The 18845-nt window shown below is 37.8% G+C and overlaps 1 protein-coding gene and 1 long non-coding RNA gene across 2 annotated transcripts in view; both read left to right on the top strand.

Moving 5' to 3' along the window:
* The window catches only part of LOC124158050 (serine/threonine-protein phosphatase 2A 65 kDa regulatory subunit A alpha isoform), a 39140-nt gene extending 27708 nt beyond the window's left edge, over positions 1 to 11432 (top strand). The window contains exons 9-12 of the mRNA XM_046533216.1: positions 639 to 804; positions 3070 to 3224; positions 4891 to 5033; positions 9989 to 11432. Of these exons, the coding sequence (XP_046389172.1) occupies positions 639 to 804; positions 3070 to 3224; positions 4891 to 5033; positions 9989 to 10094 (570 nt within the window). The 3' untranslated portion in view covers positions 10095 to 11432. The remainder of the gene's footprint in view (positions 1 to 638; positions 805 to 3069; positions 3225 to 4890; positions 5034 to 9988) is intronic.
* Positions 11433 to 14769: 3337 nt separating this feature from the next.
* LOC124156945 lies at positions 14770 to 16567 on the top strand. The gene is made up of 2 exons (XR_006864461.1): positions 14770 to 14998; positions 16441 to 16567. It is a non-coding gene; the product is annotated as an uncharacterized LOC124156945 (long non-coding RNA).
* Positions 16568 to 18845: the final 2278 nt, after the last annotated feature.

Genomic DNA, 18845 nt, shown 5'->3' on the forward strand with positions numbered 1-18845 from the left:
AAATCTTGTTTGCAATATTTTTAGCGTCATAATGTCTTGTGAAGTATAGTAAGAGTGAAAAAAAATGTTTTACTAGTACTAATACCATATTTTTTCATTTACGGTGATAAGGGAAAGCAAGAAGTAATTCAGTTAATTTAAAATGCCACTTCTCAGTGATAAGGGTTTTAAGCCAGGTTTTCCAAAATTCTACAAGTGCCTTATTTAAAGCTGAAACCTGATATTTTCTCAGAACATCTTCCTAGGTACCCAAGCTATTTCTTCGACTTTTCTCTGTGAATGTGTAGTATTCATTTTTTAAAAGTAAAAAAATGGCCAATAAATGAGCATAACTCTTCAAAACAAAATTATTGCGCACTGAAAATGTGCAGTTTTGGAAATCTTGTTTGCAATATTTTTAGCGTCATAATGTCTTGTGAAGTATAGTAAGAGTGAAAAAAAATGTTTTACTAGTACTAATACCATATTTTTTCATTTACGGTGATAAGGGAAAGCAAGAAGTAATTCTTAATTTGTGTTATGTCTAAATAAGTTCTTTAAATATTTCAAAATCGAATTAGAGAGCATATTGAAGAAGCGGATACACAATTAATTTTGTACGTGCTGATGAAAAAATGTCTCTTTGTCTGACTTTAAAGCTTTCCCAGTCCCTACTTCCTGCTATTGTTGAGTTGGCCGAAGATTCCAAGTGGCGAGTGAGGTTTGCCATCATTGAATACATGCCCCTGTTGGCGGGACAGCTGGGTGTTGAGTTCTTCGATGAGAAGTTGAACTCTCTCTGTATGGCGTGGTTGAAGGATCATGGTAAGCTGTGCTGCATTTTGTCTCACTTGCAATGGCAAGAACGTATTGTATTTCAAAGTGTCACATTATCAAGCTTTGTTTCATTATCCATGGAAGCCCAGTATTACGAGTGCTCATAATTCCTTGAAAATTTCCCGCTGAAGCGAGTGCTTCTTTTATCCAAAGGTGTTGAATAAACCCACCTAATTCTCATAGTCGTTCCTATTTACAGTTTTTCTTTTCTTTCCATGGTAATTAACGAAAAGTATACATCAAAAGAGCTGTGTTAGTTATAATCTGGTGGAGTGTCAACATGTTTACAGAAAGAAATAGGACATTTTTCATTTTATACACAGTGGAACCCCGATTTATCGTTCCCGCATTCATCGTTTTCCCGCATTCATCGTTTTCCGCTCCTGGTCCCAAATTAAGTTCCAAAAACACAATGTAATTTTTTCCCGCATCTATCGTTCCCCGAAGTATCGTTTTCCCGCATTGATCGTTTGAAGATCGCGGTCCCGTCGAATAATTTTTCCGCATTCGTCGTTTGATAAAAATGAGACGAAGTGTTTACAACGTGTTATTTATGGCTAATAACAACAGACACATAGTTTGAATCTTCCCAAGGAGATTGAAATGCGATAGGGAGAAGCAGAGTGCCGTGGGATAGTTACATTAGCACATTTCCCAAGATCCGGTATCCCCCTCCATTCAGCACTCGCCTCCCCCCGGTTGAAGCTTTCTTCTTCTCTGAAATAATAAAAGGTCCCAGCTCGAGCAGGGATCGTATTACGACGACCTTAGCTTCGAAAGAAAATATCAAGTTACTCGAGAACAAAAGAAAACTTTTTCACGCGCTGACTCGCTTCAAAGATCCCCACCTCTGGAGGTCAACTGCTGCATGAATCACCGATTAGCCTGAAAGGTGTGTAAAAATGAATTTCGGCAATTGGTATTATACTTTTATTAGATTGAGATATTAGTGACGTGCACGTAATTCAAAAAAGAATGATACCAAACATGACGTATTTCTAACGTTATTTAACTATTTTAAGCAAGGAAATAGTTGGAATAATACGATGGTGATTTCTGGCAAGTATCGATATCCTTGCAGCTGATAGTGAGCTTCACGGCAGTTGATGCGGATTTTTTTCGAAAACAGGGCGTCTGGTTACAATTTACGAGTTATGCTACAAGTCTCACTTGTCTGAGGTGCTAACGAAGCGATGTCTTGTCAGGATATTTTGTATCTCCCTACTAGCAATCTGAATTCATCTGCTCATCTAGAGCTACGCTACTTTTTGTTAGAAATGAGTGGATAAGTTGCTTTCTCTATAGGATAAAAAATTTCATTGCCCATTCATATGGTCATGCTTCACCCTCTGCAGTAAGCTCTGCTTACGCCGTACGCGATAGCATTAGTGCCGAACTTCACCTCGTACGAGTGGTCCAAAGACACGAGTGAGAACTTTAAAATATGGACTGAAAATAATTGATGATGAAGACAAGAATTCGGGCTAGAAATAGGTGAATATTGCAGAACGCCTCGGTATGTCCGCTGGCACATGACGGCAGGGGTGGGGGTAGAGCAAGATCTCTGGTGAAAACAAGAAGTGGGATGAAGCCTAGGATCAGGTGGGCGTGCCGCTGACGATTAACGCCACATTGCCTCAATCATATTAAAAATTTAATTGCTAGAAAGGAACATTTCAAATAATAAACTATTTTTGGCCTTCTTGATCCATCTCATAACCAATCATTGCGACGGCGAAATCAGTTGTTTGAGGTATAACATGCACATTTCTCTCGTAAATACGTGTACTTGAAATGGCATTTGATGGATAAGAAATTTTTACAGTGAAATAGTGGTGAAAATTCCGAGAGGAGTGCAAACATTTTTTAGCAAGGCCTGTTCCTTTGTTCCTTTAGGATATTTGAAAGAGATATAATTCGAATCAACAATATGACCTAAGTGTTTTGATAAAGTAATAATATTCCTGTAATCAGCTAAAATCTTGTTTGAATCCATTAATGAATATCATAATTCGCAAAAATTAAGCGTTTCCTGGGACATAGGCAACCCGTACAAACATTCCCGCATCGATCGTTTTCCCACATTCATGGGTTTTTTTATCCATCCCCCTGAAAAACGATAGGTCGAGGTTCCACTTTATTTACTCTGGAAAGAAACAAATCACATTATTTCGTGTGTAATCATAATTAAATATGGTGTTGTATTGTTAGTGCTGGATGCTAGTAATGTCATTATCGTTTTGATTCTTGCAGTGTATGCCATTCGGGAAGCTGCAACATTAAATTTAAAGAAGCTTGTGGAAAAGTTTGGCTCAGATTGGGCACAGAACACTGTCATTCCGAAGGTGTTGGATATGTCCCGGGAAGAAAGTTATTTGCGTCGAATGACGTGCTTATTCAGTGTCAATGTAAGTATTGTTCACTTGTTTTACTATTTTTACAGTTGTGTTAATAACTCGATTCTAAAAATGAAGATTGCTCTGTGTTATAAGTGATGGTTAAAAGTGTTTGCACATTCAGCCCTGTAGCCATCCGAGTTGAATTGCATAGACTCTACCTCACACCTTCTGCTCTATGGTAGGTTTTTGACCACACCTTCTGCTCTATGATAGGTTTTTGACCACACCTTCTGCTCTATGATAGGTTGTTGAAAACTTAGGTTTAAATAAACTTGCTCTTCTCCTATCCCTGTCATATTTGACCTTGCATCATAATTACCATATTTCTCCGAATATAGTCCCCCCCCCCTAATTTTGAGGCTTCATTTTCGAGAAAAGTAAAAGAAAATTGTTCGAATATAGTCCTCCCCTTTACTTTTATTTTGGGCATTTTCGGAAAAAAAGGAGGGACTATATGCAGACATATGCGGTACTTCAACATCAACATACAGTCAAAGAACTTGATGTTTCAATTTACCTCGCTGGGGAGGTCAGTCCTGAATGGCAAAAGAAATCTTTTTTTCATTCTGTAACACCAGTTTCAATTATTTGTTTGTGTTCAAATCCCAGTCTGGGATAAATTTTTTTGTAGGAATTTTTGCATTGCAGTCCAACTGTGGGTAATGCCGCTAGTCTGTGGTTATTTCCTTGAATAATGTCTACATGGTGAATGCCTTAGCATCTAAAGTTCTGGCTTTATCCGCGGTACTGTGGCACGGGGACCATGAATTTACTTCCGTGTGATGTTGTATGTCTTGCAGCTTAAACCACCATGTTCTTTATTGTCAGCGAAATTCCACAAGGAAGGAAGTTGCCTTTTACCTGGCATAAATTTGGGATATCCTGGTGAAGGCAAATTATTTAATCTGTGGAATTTTTTCTCTGTAACAATTTTAAATAGTGAACCCCAGGGCCTGTTAATGTCAAATGGTTGAAAGAATTGATCCTAATTTTGCTATGCTAACCCCTGTTTATGCTGCTCATCTTTATTTTTGGGATAAGTATGAAATTGGTCATGCTAGTATGGAATCAGAAATCATTTGGCCATGTCCACTCTTTAAGACGTGTTTCCATATTTTCTAATGATCTAGCCTTGTGGTCAGGGATATCTGTTGATCGGCTTCAATTTTAAAAACACTGAAAATATCTCATGAAAATGGTAGAAGTCTGATGTGACGAGTTTTGGAGAACCTTGAAAAATCACTTGTTATAGTGTGTAATGTATAGTAATAGTTGATGCATATTTATCAAAGTCAATATTTCCCTATTAATATGGCACAAAAAGTAGAAAATATGGCTTATTTACTTTTTTTTATGTATCCAGAAGTTTGTGTAGTGATAATTCAATGTACTGGAAGAGTTATACATATATGCCATTAATTCGTTGGGAAAATGCCACCACATCTTTGGACGTGAATGAAGGTAACTTTTACGAAACTGAGAACTGGAAATGTTTTTGAAGGAAGCAGTCAGTTCTGCTACAATAGATGAAAATTCCTCCATATTTGTTGCTCTAACTTGATTCAGGGATTTAGTTTTCGTGACTGTTGTGTTACTTGAAGTATTAATTTTTGTCATTCATAAACATAATATAATTTTTATTTCTCTAATTGTGAGGACTCTCTTTGGTGTTTAGGTTTTAGCTGAAGCCTGTGGCCCTGAAATCACTGCCAAAGCAATGCTTCCAATGGTTTTAAATATGGCCAATGATAATGTGCCAAATGTAAGATTTAATGTTGCCAAGACGTTACAGAAAATAGCCCCTATTCTTGATCAGAGGTAAGGTCCTTATTAGTTTTTAATATTTAAAAAAAAATATTGATGGTAAGAGTTTTAGCTTAACTGAGGTTGATTTAATTTGTTATTTTTAAAATTACCAATTAGAGGATCTCTAGTGAATGAAGATACAGTAAACTCTTGATTTTACGAAGTCAGGGGGACCAGAAAATTGGCACTTCGTAAAATCGAGTTTCGTAATTTCAAACCTTTTTCATAAGTCACGAAAAAATGTTCGCTTTTGTTTCTTGCGCCGTTTTTTGTCTTTAGTGGTCTTATTTAAATTTTATCGGTGGTTAATTTCGGTATTATTCACAGAAAAGGCTTTTTGTTATCGATTTATACTGTGAAAGATCGTTAAATAATTATACCACCATAAAATTCCCATTTCTCGTTCATACTTCAGCATCAACGATTGCTTAAGAAGTTCCCGACCAGTTTAGAAAACGTTATCAAATAATGAATTGCAAAGTTTATTATAAGAATTTAATGTCATAAATTTGTGGTTATGAGCGAATAACAACTATTAAGTACGCGTAAGATAGATATTTGTTTCCAGCACCCACGGAATTTTAGCGGCAGCCGGCCTAACCGCCATTTATGTCACCCTCTATCGCTCAGCGACGAGAAAAAAAAGAAAAATGAGGGCCTTAACCCATTTCCAAAATAACCTTCGTAAGTTAATATTTCGAGTAACTCCGTATTTTCAGTTGAATGTGCTATCTTTTCAATTAGTTATTTTCATTGAGATTCGGTTACGATCATAAATTATTTAGGATATCTTCTGGCGAATATTTGAAGTAAATTCTGTTTGAGTTCTCCGTCCGGATACTTTGCTCTATCATATTTGCAGGCGTTGCTACGAAAGACTTTATTCTTCATCAGGACCATATTCTTCATACCGGGTGTGAGGTGCTATGTTCATATAGTATTTCTCTCTTCTTTTATGCCGACAGGAGCAGGGTTCCAACCGGAAAACAACTGGAGAAACATCTTCCATTATCGGAGAAATAAAGAGAGAAGCGTAATTATCCACATTGATTGTTTTCCTACAAGAGATGTTTCATCATTTCTCAACGTGGGTGAAGTATTGGTTCACTTGCGTGAATTCCCAAAAATGACACGCAAAAACCTGTACCTTCACCTCGTATAGTTTTCTTGTCCCTTTCTCCGCCGTATTGAAAGTTATGCAAAGGATCATTGACAGAGAAAAGATTTTCTTAGCTTTAGCACTAAAAAATAGTCGCGCCATAATCGTAAATAAATATAGTGTGGAAAGAGCAAAGAAAATAATTTCAATTGAAACGTCAGCAGAGAAGAAGAGAGACAATTATGAGCGCGGCACCATTTCCCTGATAGTGAAAGATACTTCTTGAGACTCTCTCCGGTTGATAACTTACCCCCGTTGCAGGTAAAGATGAACCATGCCCTTCTCCACAATCGGGGAACGTTCCCAGTGGGTGGGGTGAATAAGAGTGGGATGGGGATTGCCTGAGGAAAGAAGTGGTCAGCATATGGTGGGGTGAAGGGGGCAGGAGAAAGAAGGGTGGGGAAAGGGCCTTCAGCTCTGCCTCAGTTTACGTTTGGGGGGCGTATTTTTGTACGACGCACTCAAGCTCCGTAACCTTAGGGAGGGAGTGAATGGGAAATGCTGGGGAAGGAGGGGATTGGAATGCGTAAGTTGGGTGTCGGCAAGATCAGCAGAAGGCCGCGGGAGGAAGTAAACGAAGACTTTGGAAAGGAAGTTCCCTCGGCATGGGAAAACGGGGAGACGCGCGTGAAGAAAGTTCATGGTTAGAGTTAGAAGTGCATCTTCATTACGAGTAGCCTGAAAAATAAGTTGGTGGTTAATAGAGCCCAATACTTATGATATATAAGTTGTTTATTCAGGAAGGCTGTTATATACACGAAAAGATATTACTAAAAATCTGTTATTTTTTTTCTTTTTGCCCTTCTCCATCGCCGCTTCCACCATGGTTTCTCACTTGCATAAATGGGAATGAAATTGGGGACCTATCTCGTGAGCCAGATCAAAATATCGTAATGTTTGGAGGGCAGCGTGTACTTCTTTTTTATTTGGTGGAATTACTTCCTCACTTTCATCTTCGTCATCACTGCTATTCTGACCAGTCCCAGCCGCTGCATCTTTCGATGTATGTACTGGCGTCCCATTGTCGCAAGCCCGGAGATCATCGTCAAGGGCAATATAATCGTTTGATGTTGCACGCTGTGCTCTTCCTGCTTTCTCCAAGAATTTTTCAAAATCATCTTTTAAGCCTCTAATCTCCTCCACGATTTTATCCGCTGCAGTTTCCTGAAGGTATAACGTAACGAATCAACCATAGCCGTGATATTATAGCAGTAGAATTACTAGTAGGCTAGTTGTATCAATTACCAACCTCGGGAACATCCTCATGATGAGCTATCAAAGGGAATCCAGCCGATTTCCAGCTATTTGCGATTGTAGTGGAGGAAATAAAGTAGGTCTTTGAACCGTGCTTCTGCGATGAAAAAATGACAATTTTATTTACTTGGCCATTTTAGCAAAGTTAACAAAACCGTTATTTCTCATCGCAGAAACACGGCTCAGAGACGTACTTGAATGCCTGATTGGCAGGAGTGCGATGCAAACAATTATTTTTTGATGATGGCATTGATTGATAGATTTTCAAAATGCAGTCAGAGCGGTCACTTTTGGGGAGGGGGCCCACCGCTCGGAGGGTCGAGGAGAGGGGCCAGCGAGGGTGAGCTCGTCGAGGAAAGGGTCCCGGATTAGGGAACCTTCGAAGTGCTTTGGCGAAAAGTAGTCAAGTAGTCTTCGAAGTACGTCACAGCAGCCTGCCTTGCAAACATACCAGGTACGTTCACAGCAGTGCAAAGGGTTAATTACGAGTGTACGAAATACCCCGCACGACCTTCCTGACATGTTAAACTACGAAGTATTATCGATGCGATGTTCACGAATAGGGACGTAATTAGGGGCATTATGTTAGTCGCGATATTTTACTGAACTCCTACTTCCCCTAAATTCCCACTGTGAGGTTTTAGGCAAACCCTTTATTTCCAAAGTTGCACTATCATTTACAATGTCACACTTTTGATGTACCGCAGTTGGAAGTGCTGATTTTTTAGCTACTTATGTCAGCATAACTAGTTTTGTTGACAAATATTTTGCCATAGTTCGTATAAACGAATGCCTTTCGCTCCTGGGGACCGATCCGAGGTTCGTAAATTCAAAACATTTCGTAAAGTCGAAACTTCGTATAATCGAATAGCGCCATGTATTTAGCATAGGCTTTTCGCCGGGACCGCAATATCACTTCGTATCATCGAAAACTTCGTAAAATCCTGCTTTGTATAATCGAGAGTTTACTGTGAATAAAATCTCTTAAATACTGCGTAAAAAGCTTTTTATCTTGGCTAATGCTTTTGTGCCTGTTTGAAGGGGGATGTCTGGTTTGGCTTTGAATTTTTGAAAGTATGATTATTAAAAATTGGTTCACTATCAAGGCATTTTGAATTGCAACTTGCTTTTCATCGAGGTACACGTATAACTTCTAACATACCTAGCAACATGTAGTGGTGGTTGTGTGAAAGTTTTTGTGGTTTTGGATGAAAGGCTTTAATTAAAAGGTAATTTGATGAGAGTAGATTCAGATTCAGCTGAGTAGGTTTTATGCCATCATCTTGTACAAACACAGGAGTACATGTTGTTTGTACTTGGTGATGATGTTCAATGCCAAAACATAGGCTCTTTTCTATTTAATCATGTGGAAGAGCTCATTTATCAATTTTTTCATTGTTCCAGTGTTTGAAGACCCATAGTTCTTAGTGTTTTTGATGCATTTGCGACAAAGAATCACTCACTTTGAACCCTTTTGCGCAAAAGTTTGTGAAGTGATGAGCTCATGCCATGCATTTCGCTGCCTCTCCTCTACACCTTGGCCAAGTTTCTTGTTGTGCCCACTCTTGTGATTCTTTCCCCCTCAAGAAAATTCTCTCCGTGGACACACAAATAACCAGAACTTCACTGATATCGCTAACTTTAGGAAAGTGGGTGGCAAATTTTTCATTTTCTTAATTTAAACTTTCAAAGAAAATGCCTAATGAAGATCTGTCTTTTGCCATAACTTATCTATCCCTTCCTTGTACTCAATATTTTAATAGAATTAAGACTGGTGGTCTTGAGTGAAACTGACCGATATTAAACAAGGGAATGTATCTAATGTAATTTTTACTATTCTCACTTGGGTATTACAAATTGAATGGAGCCTATTTATAATAAACCTGGTGATCGCCAAATCTAGTTTATGACTAAGTTGTAGCCATTGCGTGTTCAGCGAAATATTTTGTAATGTAGTTAAGTTTTGGCCCTTCAGCTTGCTGTAAATGGACTTCAATGTGAGAGATTTATGAGGGGGGAGGAATACTTAATTTTCTCAAATTCAAATCGTCAAGAGGTTCTCCAACCCTGCTTGTTCAGTTATGAATGAAGGAAGGAAAAAGGCTAAACAGCTGCATTCCATTGAAGGCTAATTTAAGGATGATCTTAAAAAATACTGCACCCTTAAGCATCGTTCCATTTTCTGGATTTGATCCCTAGTCTTATTCTCCTTGATGATGCCTATCTGCAGCATTAGTTCAGTTTCCCTATTAGTTTTAATGTGCACTTCATCGATCAAGGCTTTTCTTAGGACTTCACGCTTATGGTGTTTATTTGCATTCTATTGGTGGGAATTACATATAGGTTTGTGGATGTTTGAATCATATCTTTTTCAAGATTTGAGAGATTCTAGGATTTGTAGATTTAGTTTTATCTCGAGTAATTATCAATTTGTTATCCACTGCAAATGAAATATATCTCGAAGAATATGAAAGGTGTAGCAATTGCAGCCATCATTTTTTGTATTTGTTCTGGATGTGGCAGATGTCTCATATAAGTCTCCCCTCTCTTGCAGCTCAATACAAATCCAGGTGAAGCCTGTACTTGATCGATTGAATAGTGATGCTGATGATGATGTTAAGTACTTCGCTTCGGAAGCTATCGCGGGCATAGGTGGATAAATAAAATTAAGGAAGATTTAATCAATTGGTCACTTGTACAGCATGTCTCATCAATTTTGGTCTGATTTCGAAATTTTCCATTAATTTAAAAGTGTCATGGAAATTTAAATTACTTGCTGGTTGGTTAAGACTTTATGTAGCTTAGCCATGGAAATAGTAGATTACGTATTCTCTTACTTGAGTAATATCTGCCCAAGTGCTTTATTGAAGAAAATGACTTAATGTAAAGTGACCACAGTGGTCAATGATTTAAATTTGTATGGCACACTTGAAACCTTTGAAACATATGTGAATAAGTGATTGTATTTCTTAACATGGCTGTTATGTGGAATTCTATTCTTTGTAAGTGCTTCTAGTTCATATATTCATTTCACCAAATAAATTGGTTGGCTTTATTTCTCAGTTTTCACATCTTTCTGCATTAATAATGTATTTAAATCTGTTTTAAGTTATTCTTCCAAATGCTATAAAAGTTAAATCTTTACATGACATAGCTTTATCCAAAAAGCTTGTTAAATGAAAGTTGTTGCTTAGGGACCCACAATTATAGGCAAGGGGGAGCCGCTAAGTGATCGCCTTCAAAAATATGTCTTGGACTCAGTGAGTAATCTGCGATCCATGATGACGTTGTTGTACAAAAGTTAATGTAATGAGTGGATTCATTTGGAATAAATGTAATGCTAATTCAGCTTCTGTTCACTTGCCACTGGTATTGATAATGCTGGGTGCATGTTTTGATAATGGTTTTTGGTCTTGAAATGGTAAATATTAATTCATAAATGGACAAGAGGAAAAAATCATTTTGCTGAAGCACATTTTACTGCTATCAATCATACTCTCTCCAGATTAAAAAAAAAGAGGCCATCATTTTATAAGTTCATTTTCTGCTGACTCCGGGTGTGTATTGGTATACTTTGACCTATTTATTCCTTTGTGGGAACATAATGTTATTAGTGTAGCAGGAAGTATGGTCTTATATCTTCCTCTCAACTGCTGTTACTGTTTTTTAAGTAATGCCTACCAGGTTAGGTAGCTAATAGTTACCACATCTTTTGTTTGAAGTGTAATGTTTTTAGATTGACTAAGTCTTGTTTTGTGGGAAAAAGTCTTTCATAACACATTGTCATTGCATTTACTTGTTAATGGAATACATGGTCATTGATTGCTTTTGAAATTATTAAAATATCTCTCTAGCTCACTCACCATCTTGATTTATCTAATGATTTTTATAGAATAATATTTACCATAGGTCATTTCTTTGAAAGATTTTGTAATCAAGTCTGAGAATGTCATTTTTGCCTTGAGCACTGTTTTTAGTAATACAGTTCTTTTAATACACTGTTGTTTTTATTTCCTATTCATAGTTAAAGCACAGGTAAAAATTGCAATTCCAATTATTGTCTAGTATCCTCTCTGGCAACGGGAGTTGCGTATGTCTTTTTTCCAGGTGATGATAATTGAATTTTGTTTCTCTTCATTTATACATACCACCTATGCCTTAAATTTGCAATACATTTTGTGATTTTTTAGTCCCATCGCATACTTTGAATCTTTGAGAGAAGTGAAAAAGAAAGGAAGTTTAATTGGGAAATAATATACATGTATGGTTATAGTATAGCTTCCATTATTCTTCCCTGGATTAACTTTTCATTGGATAATAAGCCTTTCTCTTCCCCAGCTAGTCCTCCAAAAATCTCCTGTTATTGGTTTTTCAGTGGAATTGTCCTAAGCACCTGATTTATGCAAATGATTTCCTGGTGAATTCCAGTTGTTGTGTACTTGAAGGTAAGTGCTTGTGAATATTGTCTTCCCTCCGTGAAGCCTCTTCATGCATTCATTTTATGACTCTTTGATGGCGGAAAGACGAGGCTTAGTTTTTTCCATGGGCTGGTGAGACCAGTGCAGTCATACATGATTTTGAATGTAACTCGGTGAAAGGTTGGTTTGGATAGGTGAGGGTAAAGCTCTGCATACTGAGCCACAAGCATGTGAATATCGCGCACGCTAGTTCCTTTCCCTGGACCACCTTCTTTCCGTTACCTCCCGTGTACAATATGCTCGTAGCACAAGACCCACTCCAGATTTATTATGAGCATATGTACTATGAAGATTTTCACGTTTCCATTTCATAGTATGTTTCTCATTTAAGAGAAGAGTGTTTTGGTCATCCAATCACTGTCCAGTGATTCAATTTACAGGCATTACCTCATACTGAATACTATATTTGTCTGAATATAGTCCCCCCTTTTTTTCCAAAACGCCTATGGTGAAAGTAAAGGGGGGACTATATTCAAACCCATTTTTTTCCCCCGAAACTCAAGTGTCAAAATTAGGGGGAAGGGACTATATTTGGAGAAATACGGTACTTATCTTTTTATAAGTTAACGTTATATGAGATACAGGGGCACGGCTAGGAATTAAGGCTAGGATGGATTTAAGGTGCTACTAACACTGGGGTGTCTCGGGGTATGGCAAACCCGCCAGGGTAATCGGGAGGTGAAGGGCCCCTCCCCAGAAAAGTTTTAGGATAAATAGTGAGTTTTACGGCTTTCTGAGGGATATTTTATAAATCCTTAAATTATTCTATGTATTTAGGAGCATTTATTTGCTGTTATTATCTATGTCCTACACTATTCTTACTGTTGTTATTCCCCAAAACCCCCCCTTCACTGTGCCACTAATGAGATATACATTTTAAGTTATGATCGAAATATCCTGTGTTGCTTCTGTATGCTATGACAAAGCTGAGTTAAAAAATTTCAAATCAATGGCTACTTCAATAGTCAAAACTGCAGTGCAAAATTTGTGTCAGATATTTCGACTTAATTGGAAAATTAATTCATATGTATGTTCCTTGTGCTGAATTTTATCCTTACTGGCATTTTTAAATTAAAAAAATATTATGAAGGATTAGAAGATGCTCCACTCTGACGTTATTAAAAACGATAACCATGAAGCTGCCTCTCATTCCATCAGGAATGCAGTTCTATTAAGGCCATCTTTCACGGGGAACATACTTGCACAATCTGACGTGTGCGCGAAGGCTCAGTTAAAATTGATTCCTGTAAAGCGGTGAAATGCTAGAATACACGCAAGACTGCGTGGGCATAAGGTGGCAAAATAGTCAGTTCTAATGTTGTTCATGCATTCGCAAAATTCTATGCCATTTCAGAAATTAATGCAGTTCTAACCTGAGGAATTATGTGATCCGTGTAAAACGGCCTTTATACTATTGATTTTAATTTCCCACACTTGTGATTTTTTTTTCCAATGCATATGCTCTAGTCAGATGTCACCTTGGGGGTGGGGGTTGACATTGGTGATAAACTGTGGAGTATTCCCCTTCCTGTTATTTTCTACGATACCTGAATGAAAAGCTACTTTTATCCTTTCTTGGAATATCATGGATTGACTAGTGTGAACTTTAGAAGATACTGTTGCTTATAGATTCGTATTTCTTGTGCAGTTAATCTGCACATTTTCCCAATCATACCGATACGTATTAACTTTTCCTTACATTTAAGCTGTTTAACCAGTAAATTCTTCGGGGGATTTAAATGGGGTTATCTCTATCACTGCCGACGTTTCGATGAAATCCTTATCCATCATCATGGGCCCTGATGGCGATGGAGAAAAATTTCATTGGAACGTCGGCAGCGATGAAAATTGGGGAGATTAGCCGTATGAAATCACGAGAAGAATTTACTGCGACAATTTGCCAGGAAAAAGTGAAGTCCGACATAATGTTAACCCAGTTGCAGATACAGAAAAAACTCATGGGGGGGGTCAAAGCAACGGATATCTTGCGCTATCTTTACTTTCATCTTTAAAAAAAAATTAATCAAGCCATGTTGCGAAGTTGAGGAAAGTTTTATTTAAACTCATAATACACGTATGTAAGACAATATCTAACGATATAAAAAATTTGCAACTGTGGTTCTACAATGTTCGGCAATAGGGGCGGGGGCTCCCCCATCTGTATCCGCCACTGCGTTAACCAGGCCTCAAGGTCAGGCCCGTCGCTAGCTGATCTGGCGCCCGGGGCAAACTGGGATCGTGCCCCCCCCCCCCCCACCCCATAACATTGATACATCTGCAATCGGGAGATTTGAAAATATAATTGAAAACATTTTCATAATAAAGATATGTTATTGATTATGAAAGTAAAGGAGCTCTTTCATTGTGTTGAAGAGAGCTGAGAGCACCACAAAGCGGATAACGTTTGTTAGTCAAAATAAAAAAAAAATTTAGTCGGCGAACACGGTGGGCCCCTTGCTGCGCCCAGGGCAAAATGCCCTGGTTGCCCCGCCCTCGCGACGGGCCTGCTCAAGGTAAGGATTTGGGTAGATGAGATAGACAAAACTGATGGCATCGTGCCAGAACTCATGATATGAGTAATTATCATGTCCAATCCTCCGTTACTATTTCAACAACGCGTTTCTCAATAATCTCTTGGGGTCGGCACTTTGCCAAGACACCGTCCAAAGCAGCCAAAATTCAAAGCAAACCCCATATTAAAATGTTTCGTTTTTAAAATATCCTTTTCTGCAGAATTAAATAAGAAAATTTAAGTAGGATAAATTAGAGGTCAGCAGTTCTGATTTTGGCCGTCTTCTGCCCTCCCGAATGTATTCGTTATTCTTCTGTTATTTTTTATGAATCCCGGTGCGGCGCGGAGTAAAACGGTTCCATTTAACTGGTGGTGGCAGTGGTTAAGGGTAAAAGTTCCTTTTGTTACGGCTAATACTCAATCAATATTTACTCCCTGTGTTATCGTAATTGAGTGGAATTGAAAATGTTCTTACATCCTCTTCAAGAGACCGAGAGTTGGGTGGAAGATGATGGTGAGGAGATTTCAGCGTCCGTAATGTTCCTGTGTTGATTCTCGGAAACCGCCAGAAAAGGTTAGTTTTCTTTATTGACCGTTATAAACATAATTATGACGCCGAAAATCTGTTGAGCTTCCGCGTCCTTATTACTACGGTATACTGCGTGATTAATCTACTAATGACAAACTATTGAAATTATGTACCATCTATCCTCTTGTACATCTTTGTAACAAGTAGCTAGACGATGGTGCTTTTCCCAAATCCAAAAATTATCAAAGTCATTGCTGTGTACCGAAAAGAAGGGAGACACAAATGATGTGAGCAATTATGGACTAATATCGATGGTACCACAATTTTGAAATCATTGGAGAATATTTACTCAAATAGATTGACGAATTATTTATCTAAATTTAATATACTTCCCGGCTGTTAGTTGGGCTTTAGGAAGGATAGATCAAATGAAGCAGCTCTTCATAGTGCTTTCAACTTCAAAACCAAGGCTTTAGATAACTACAGTTGGGTTCTTGGTTCTTTTATAGACTTTTCCAAGGCATTTGACTATATACCATCCTTTTGTGCAAATGAAAAAATGTATAGGCATCAGGGATGTTGCTTTGAACTGCTTCAAATTATATGTAAGTGAAAGATCTCAAAGAGTAGAAATTACAGTAATCGGGGAGAAACATATGTCTGATTCGTGTGCAGTTCAGACTTGAGTACCACATAGGGATCAATACTACATCCCTTTCTATTCTACTTTGTTTACAGTTGAGGACCTTAAATCAGGAAAATCCAGAAACCCGGAACGTTTGAAAATTCCTCTGCATATATACTATAGTGTTTTGACTTGCCACCATGTGCCACCGCTCTTTAAGTCTTGTTCTGGGATGAGTAGGAAGTTAGCAAACACTATGAACATTCACTAACAACCTAGGCAGGGACAGGTGGGGATCTCAAATATCAAGCCCAAGAACCTGAAAACTCTAATTAATTTACAAAACATAGAAGCATTTGCACAGATTTACAGTCGGATTAAGGAAAGTATCGATAGATATCCTAACAGCTGCTAGGGATTGCTGTCAACGAGAGCTATTGAGCATGGAGAAAAAGATGTATTTATTACCCCTCACATGCACTCAGCACTTTTACCGCATGTGAGGGGTATGTTTTCGGAGATTGAGCAGCAGCAATGGGATTAAGCATGCATAGTTTATTCTGCGAAAGTTACGGTTGCGATTAGACGACTTATACAACAAGTTTTTTACCTCCTTCAATGCAGTGATCTTTTTGATTATGGTTTATGCTAATTAATGTTAAAATCCCTTTCATGTGTAATTTCTGAGTAATGATTTTCTTGCATAAAAATTCTAAAAAAAAAGTGCCACTTTTTCTGCATGCTGAAGACCAGAAATCCAGAAACCCTTTGGTCCCAAGCTTTCTGGATTTGAGGTCCTCAACTGTATATGATTAATTATCATCCATGATTAATGAAAAACTTAACAAACTTTTATTTGCAGATGATGCTACTTTTCTAATTTATGATAAATGAATAAGAGAACTCCATAATACAGCACAAGAAATTAAGAAGATCATATGAGAATGGTATGTTAATAATAATTTGCAAATAAATACCAGCAAAACTAAGTTTCTTGTTTTTAATCATACCAGCTCACTCAATATATTAGTAATCTGTCATTTGATCGAAACAATCACAACATCATCTAGCGCTAAGTTTTTGGGATTGCACAGCCATCAGTCGGGTAACTTGTCAACTCATGTCACCTAACTCTTCTCTACTTTACACTCGTTTCTATATCAAGTCAGATTCCTACAGAAACAGTATCAATGTGCTGAAATCTGTTTACCATTTAAATTTCTACTCCAGAGTATGGAATAGTCTTCTGGGGTCTGTCAGCAATATTGTTGGAAAAAAAATCTTCTGATCCAGAAAAAGCTTATAAAATGCATGCTAAAAAACCAATGAGAATCGCACGTAGACCGTAGCTAGCATAGCTCAAATTACTGACAGTTCCAGTATGCATAAAATCTCAGTACATACAAATAGCAATTACTTTCAATTCAACTCCTTTCTAAAAATATCTTGAATAATAGCGAAGATAAATATTTAATTATTATAGTTTGAGAAGTGTTGATTGAACCCATCTCTGGTCCTCTGCTTTGTAATCTACCAATTGGACTGACTGATTTGATGAAAGAAGAAATAGGTATCAGTGTGCAGCTTAGAGGGAGTTTTGAGGAATAAACTCCACCTGAACTCAGAGAAATTTTAAAATTTAATCTATTTCACTTAATTAGATAGTCATTGCTTATAGAATAGTGTAAGGATTAATAAAATATCCCTTAGAAATCCATAAACCTTTTTGAGCCATTTATCTTAAAAATTTTCTTGGGGAGGGCACCTGCACCTCCGATATTCCATACCCCCCAGAATTAGTTGCTCCTAAAAACCTTGTGTGCCAGGTAAGTAGTGCGTGAGTATCCCACATATGTATCTGAATTCCATCGCTACATTTACAGCACACTCAGAGTAGGTTTGTTGGTTGCCATCGGTGGAATCCATCCTCTTATCGTCATGTGTCTAGCAGATCTGCCCAAATAGTTCAACTTACTCACCTGCTCAAGTTTTGACGATATGCTTTAATCCTGAGCTTCACAACTGGAGATGATATAAATCAAAGGATTCTATATGGTGGGTAGTTTTTGGATATTTGCTAATGCCAATAATAATAATAATAATAATCTTTATTTGCCGGAAAGACAATTATATGCAATACATAAATTGTATAAGGCACGTCAAAAACACAGGTTGGGTACAAATAAAAGATATAAGGCACAAACAGCAAAGTGAGGTGAGCATATATAATATTACTGTGACAGGTACTCTGATATAGAGTAAAAGCAGCCTGAAAGTAAAAAGTCTTTCAGCTTGTTTTTAAATACCCCTTGACTCATGGGATCTTTTAGCTCCATAGGGAGCTTATTGTACAAAAGTAGACTCATAAATTGTTCACCACAGGCAGCACTTTTAGTCCGTACATAGGGGACATGCAAATCTTTGTGCTGCCTCGTATAATGAGTGTGAATGCTGGCGTTTGGGACAAAGTCTTGGAAGTTAGTCTTTACTTTGAGAAGTATGGTGAATATATAAAGACAGGGCACAGGTAATATTCGTAGATCTTTAAACAATGGCCGACAGGGTGTCCGATAGGGTTTGTTGGACAATAAGCGTACCACTCTTTTTTGAATTTTGAATATGGTAACGGCATGTGGAGATGAACCCCAATGCAGAATGCTGTACAGAACATGAGAGTGGAATTCACCATAATACAAGAGTAGCAGAACATCTAGTGACACAGTGGAGCGTATATACCTGATTAGATAACACACAGAACTGAGCTTACGTGCCAATTCGCTGATATGCATTGCCCAGGAAAGATTAGAATCAATAGTCACACCCAAAAACTTTGTACTCTCAACTTGTGGTATACATGCACCGTTAAGGTCCACAGTGATCTGCCTATTATTTTTTCCAATATTTGTGAAGTAGATAAGTTGAGATTTACAAACATTAGGCTTCAAACAATTTTTAACACACCATTTATACAACTGCTGGGATACAGAGTTAGCAGAGGTACATAAGCTATTCACTTGAGATGAAGTAACCACAAAATTGGCATCATCAGCATATAACACTGGGGTGATATCAGAGGATCGAGAGACAAAGTTAGTGAGATCATTCACATATACTAAAAACAAGATAGGGCCAAGAACAGATCCTTGGGGGACACCTTGGGAAATAACTTTTGGTGGGGAAATAAATTTCACACCATTGGACACTACAGCAACAGTCTGTGATCTGTTGGCGAGGTATGATTCCAACCAGAGAAATGGAATACCTCTA

Source organism: Ischnura elegans, chromosome 4 (genome assembly GCF_921293095.1).
Source record: "Ischnura elegans chromosome 4, ioIscEleg1.1, whole genome shotgun sequence".
Taxonomy (NCBI): Eukaryota; Metazoa; Arthropoda; class Insecta; order Odonata; family Coenagrionidae; genus Ischnura; species Ischnura elegans.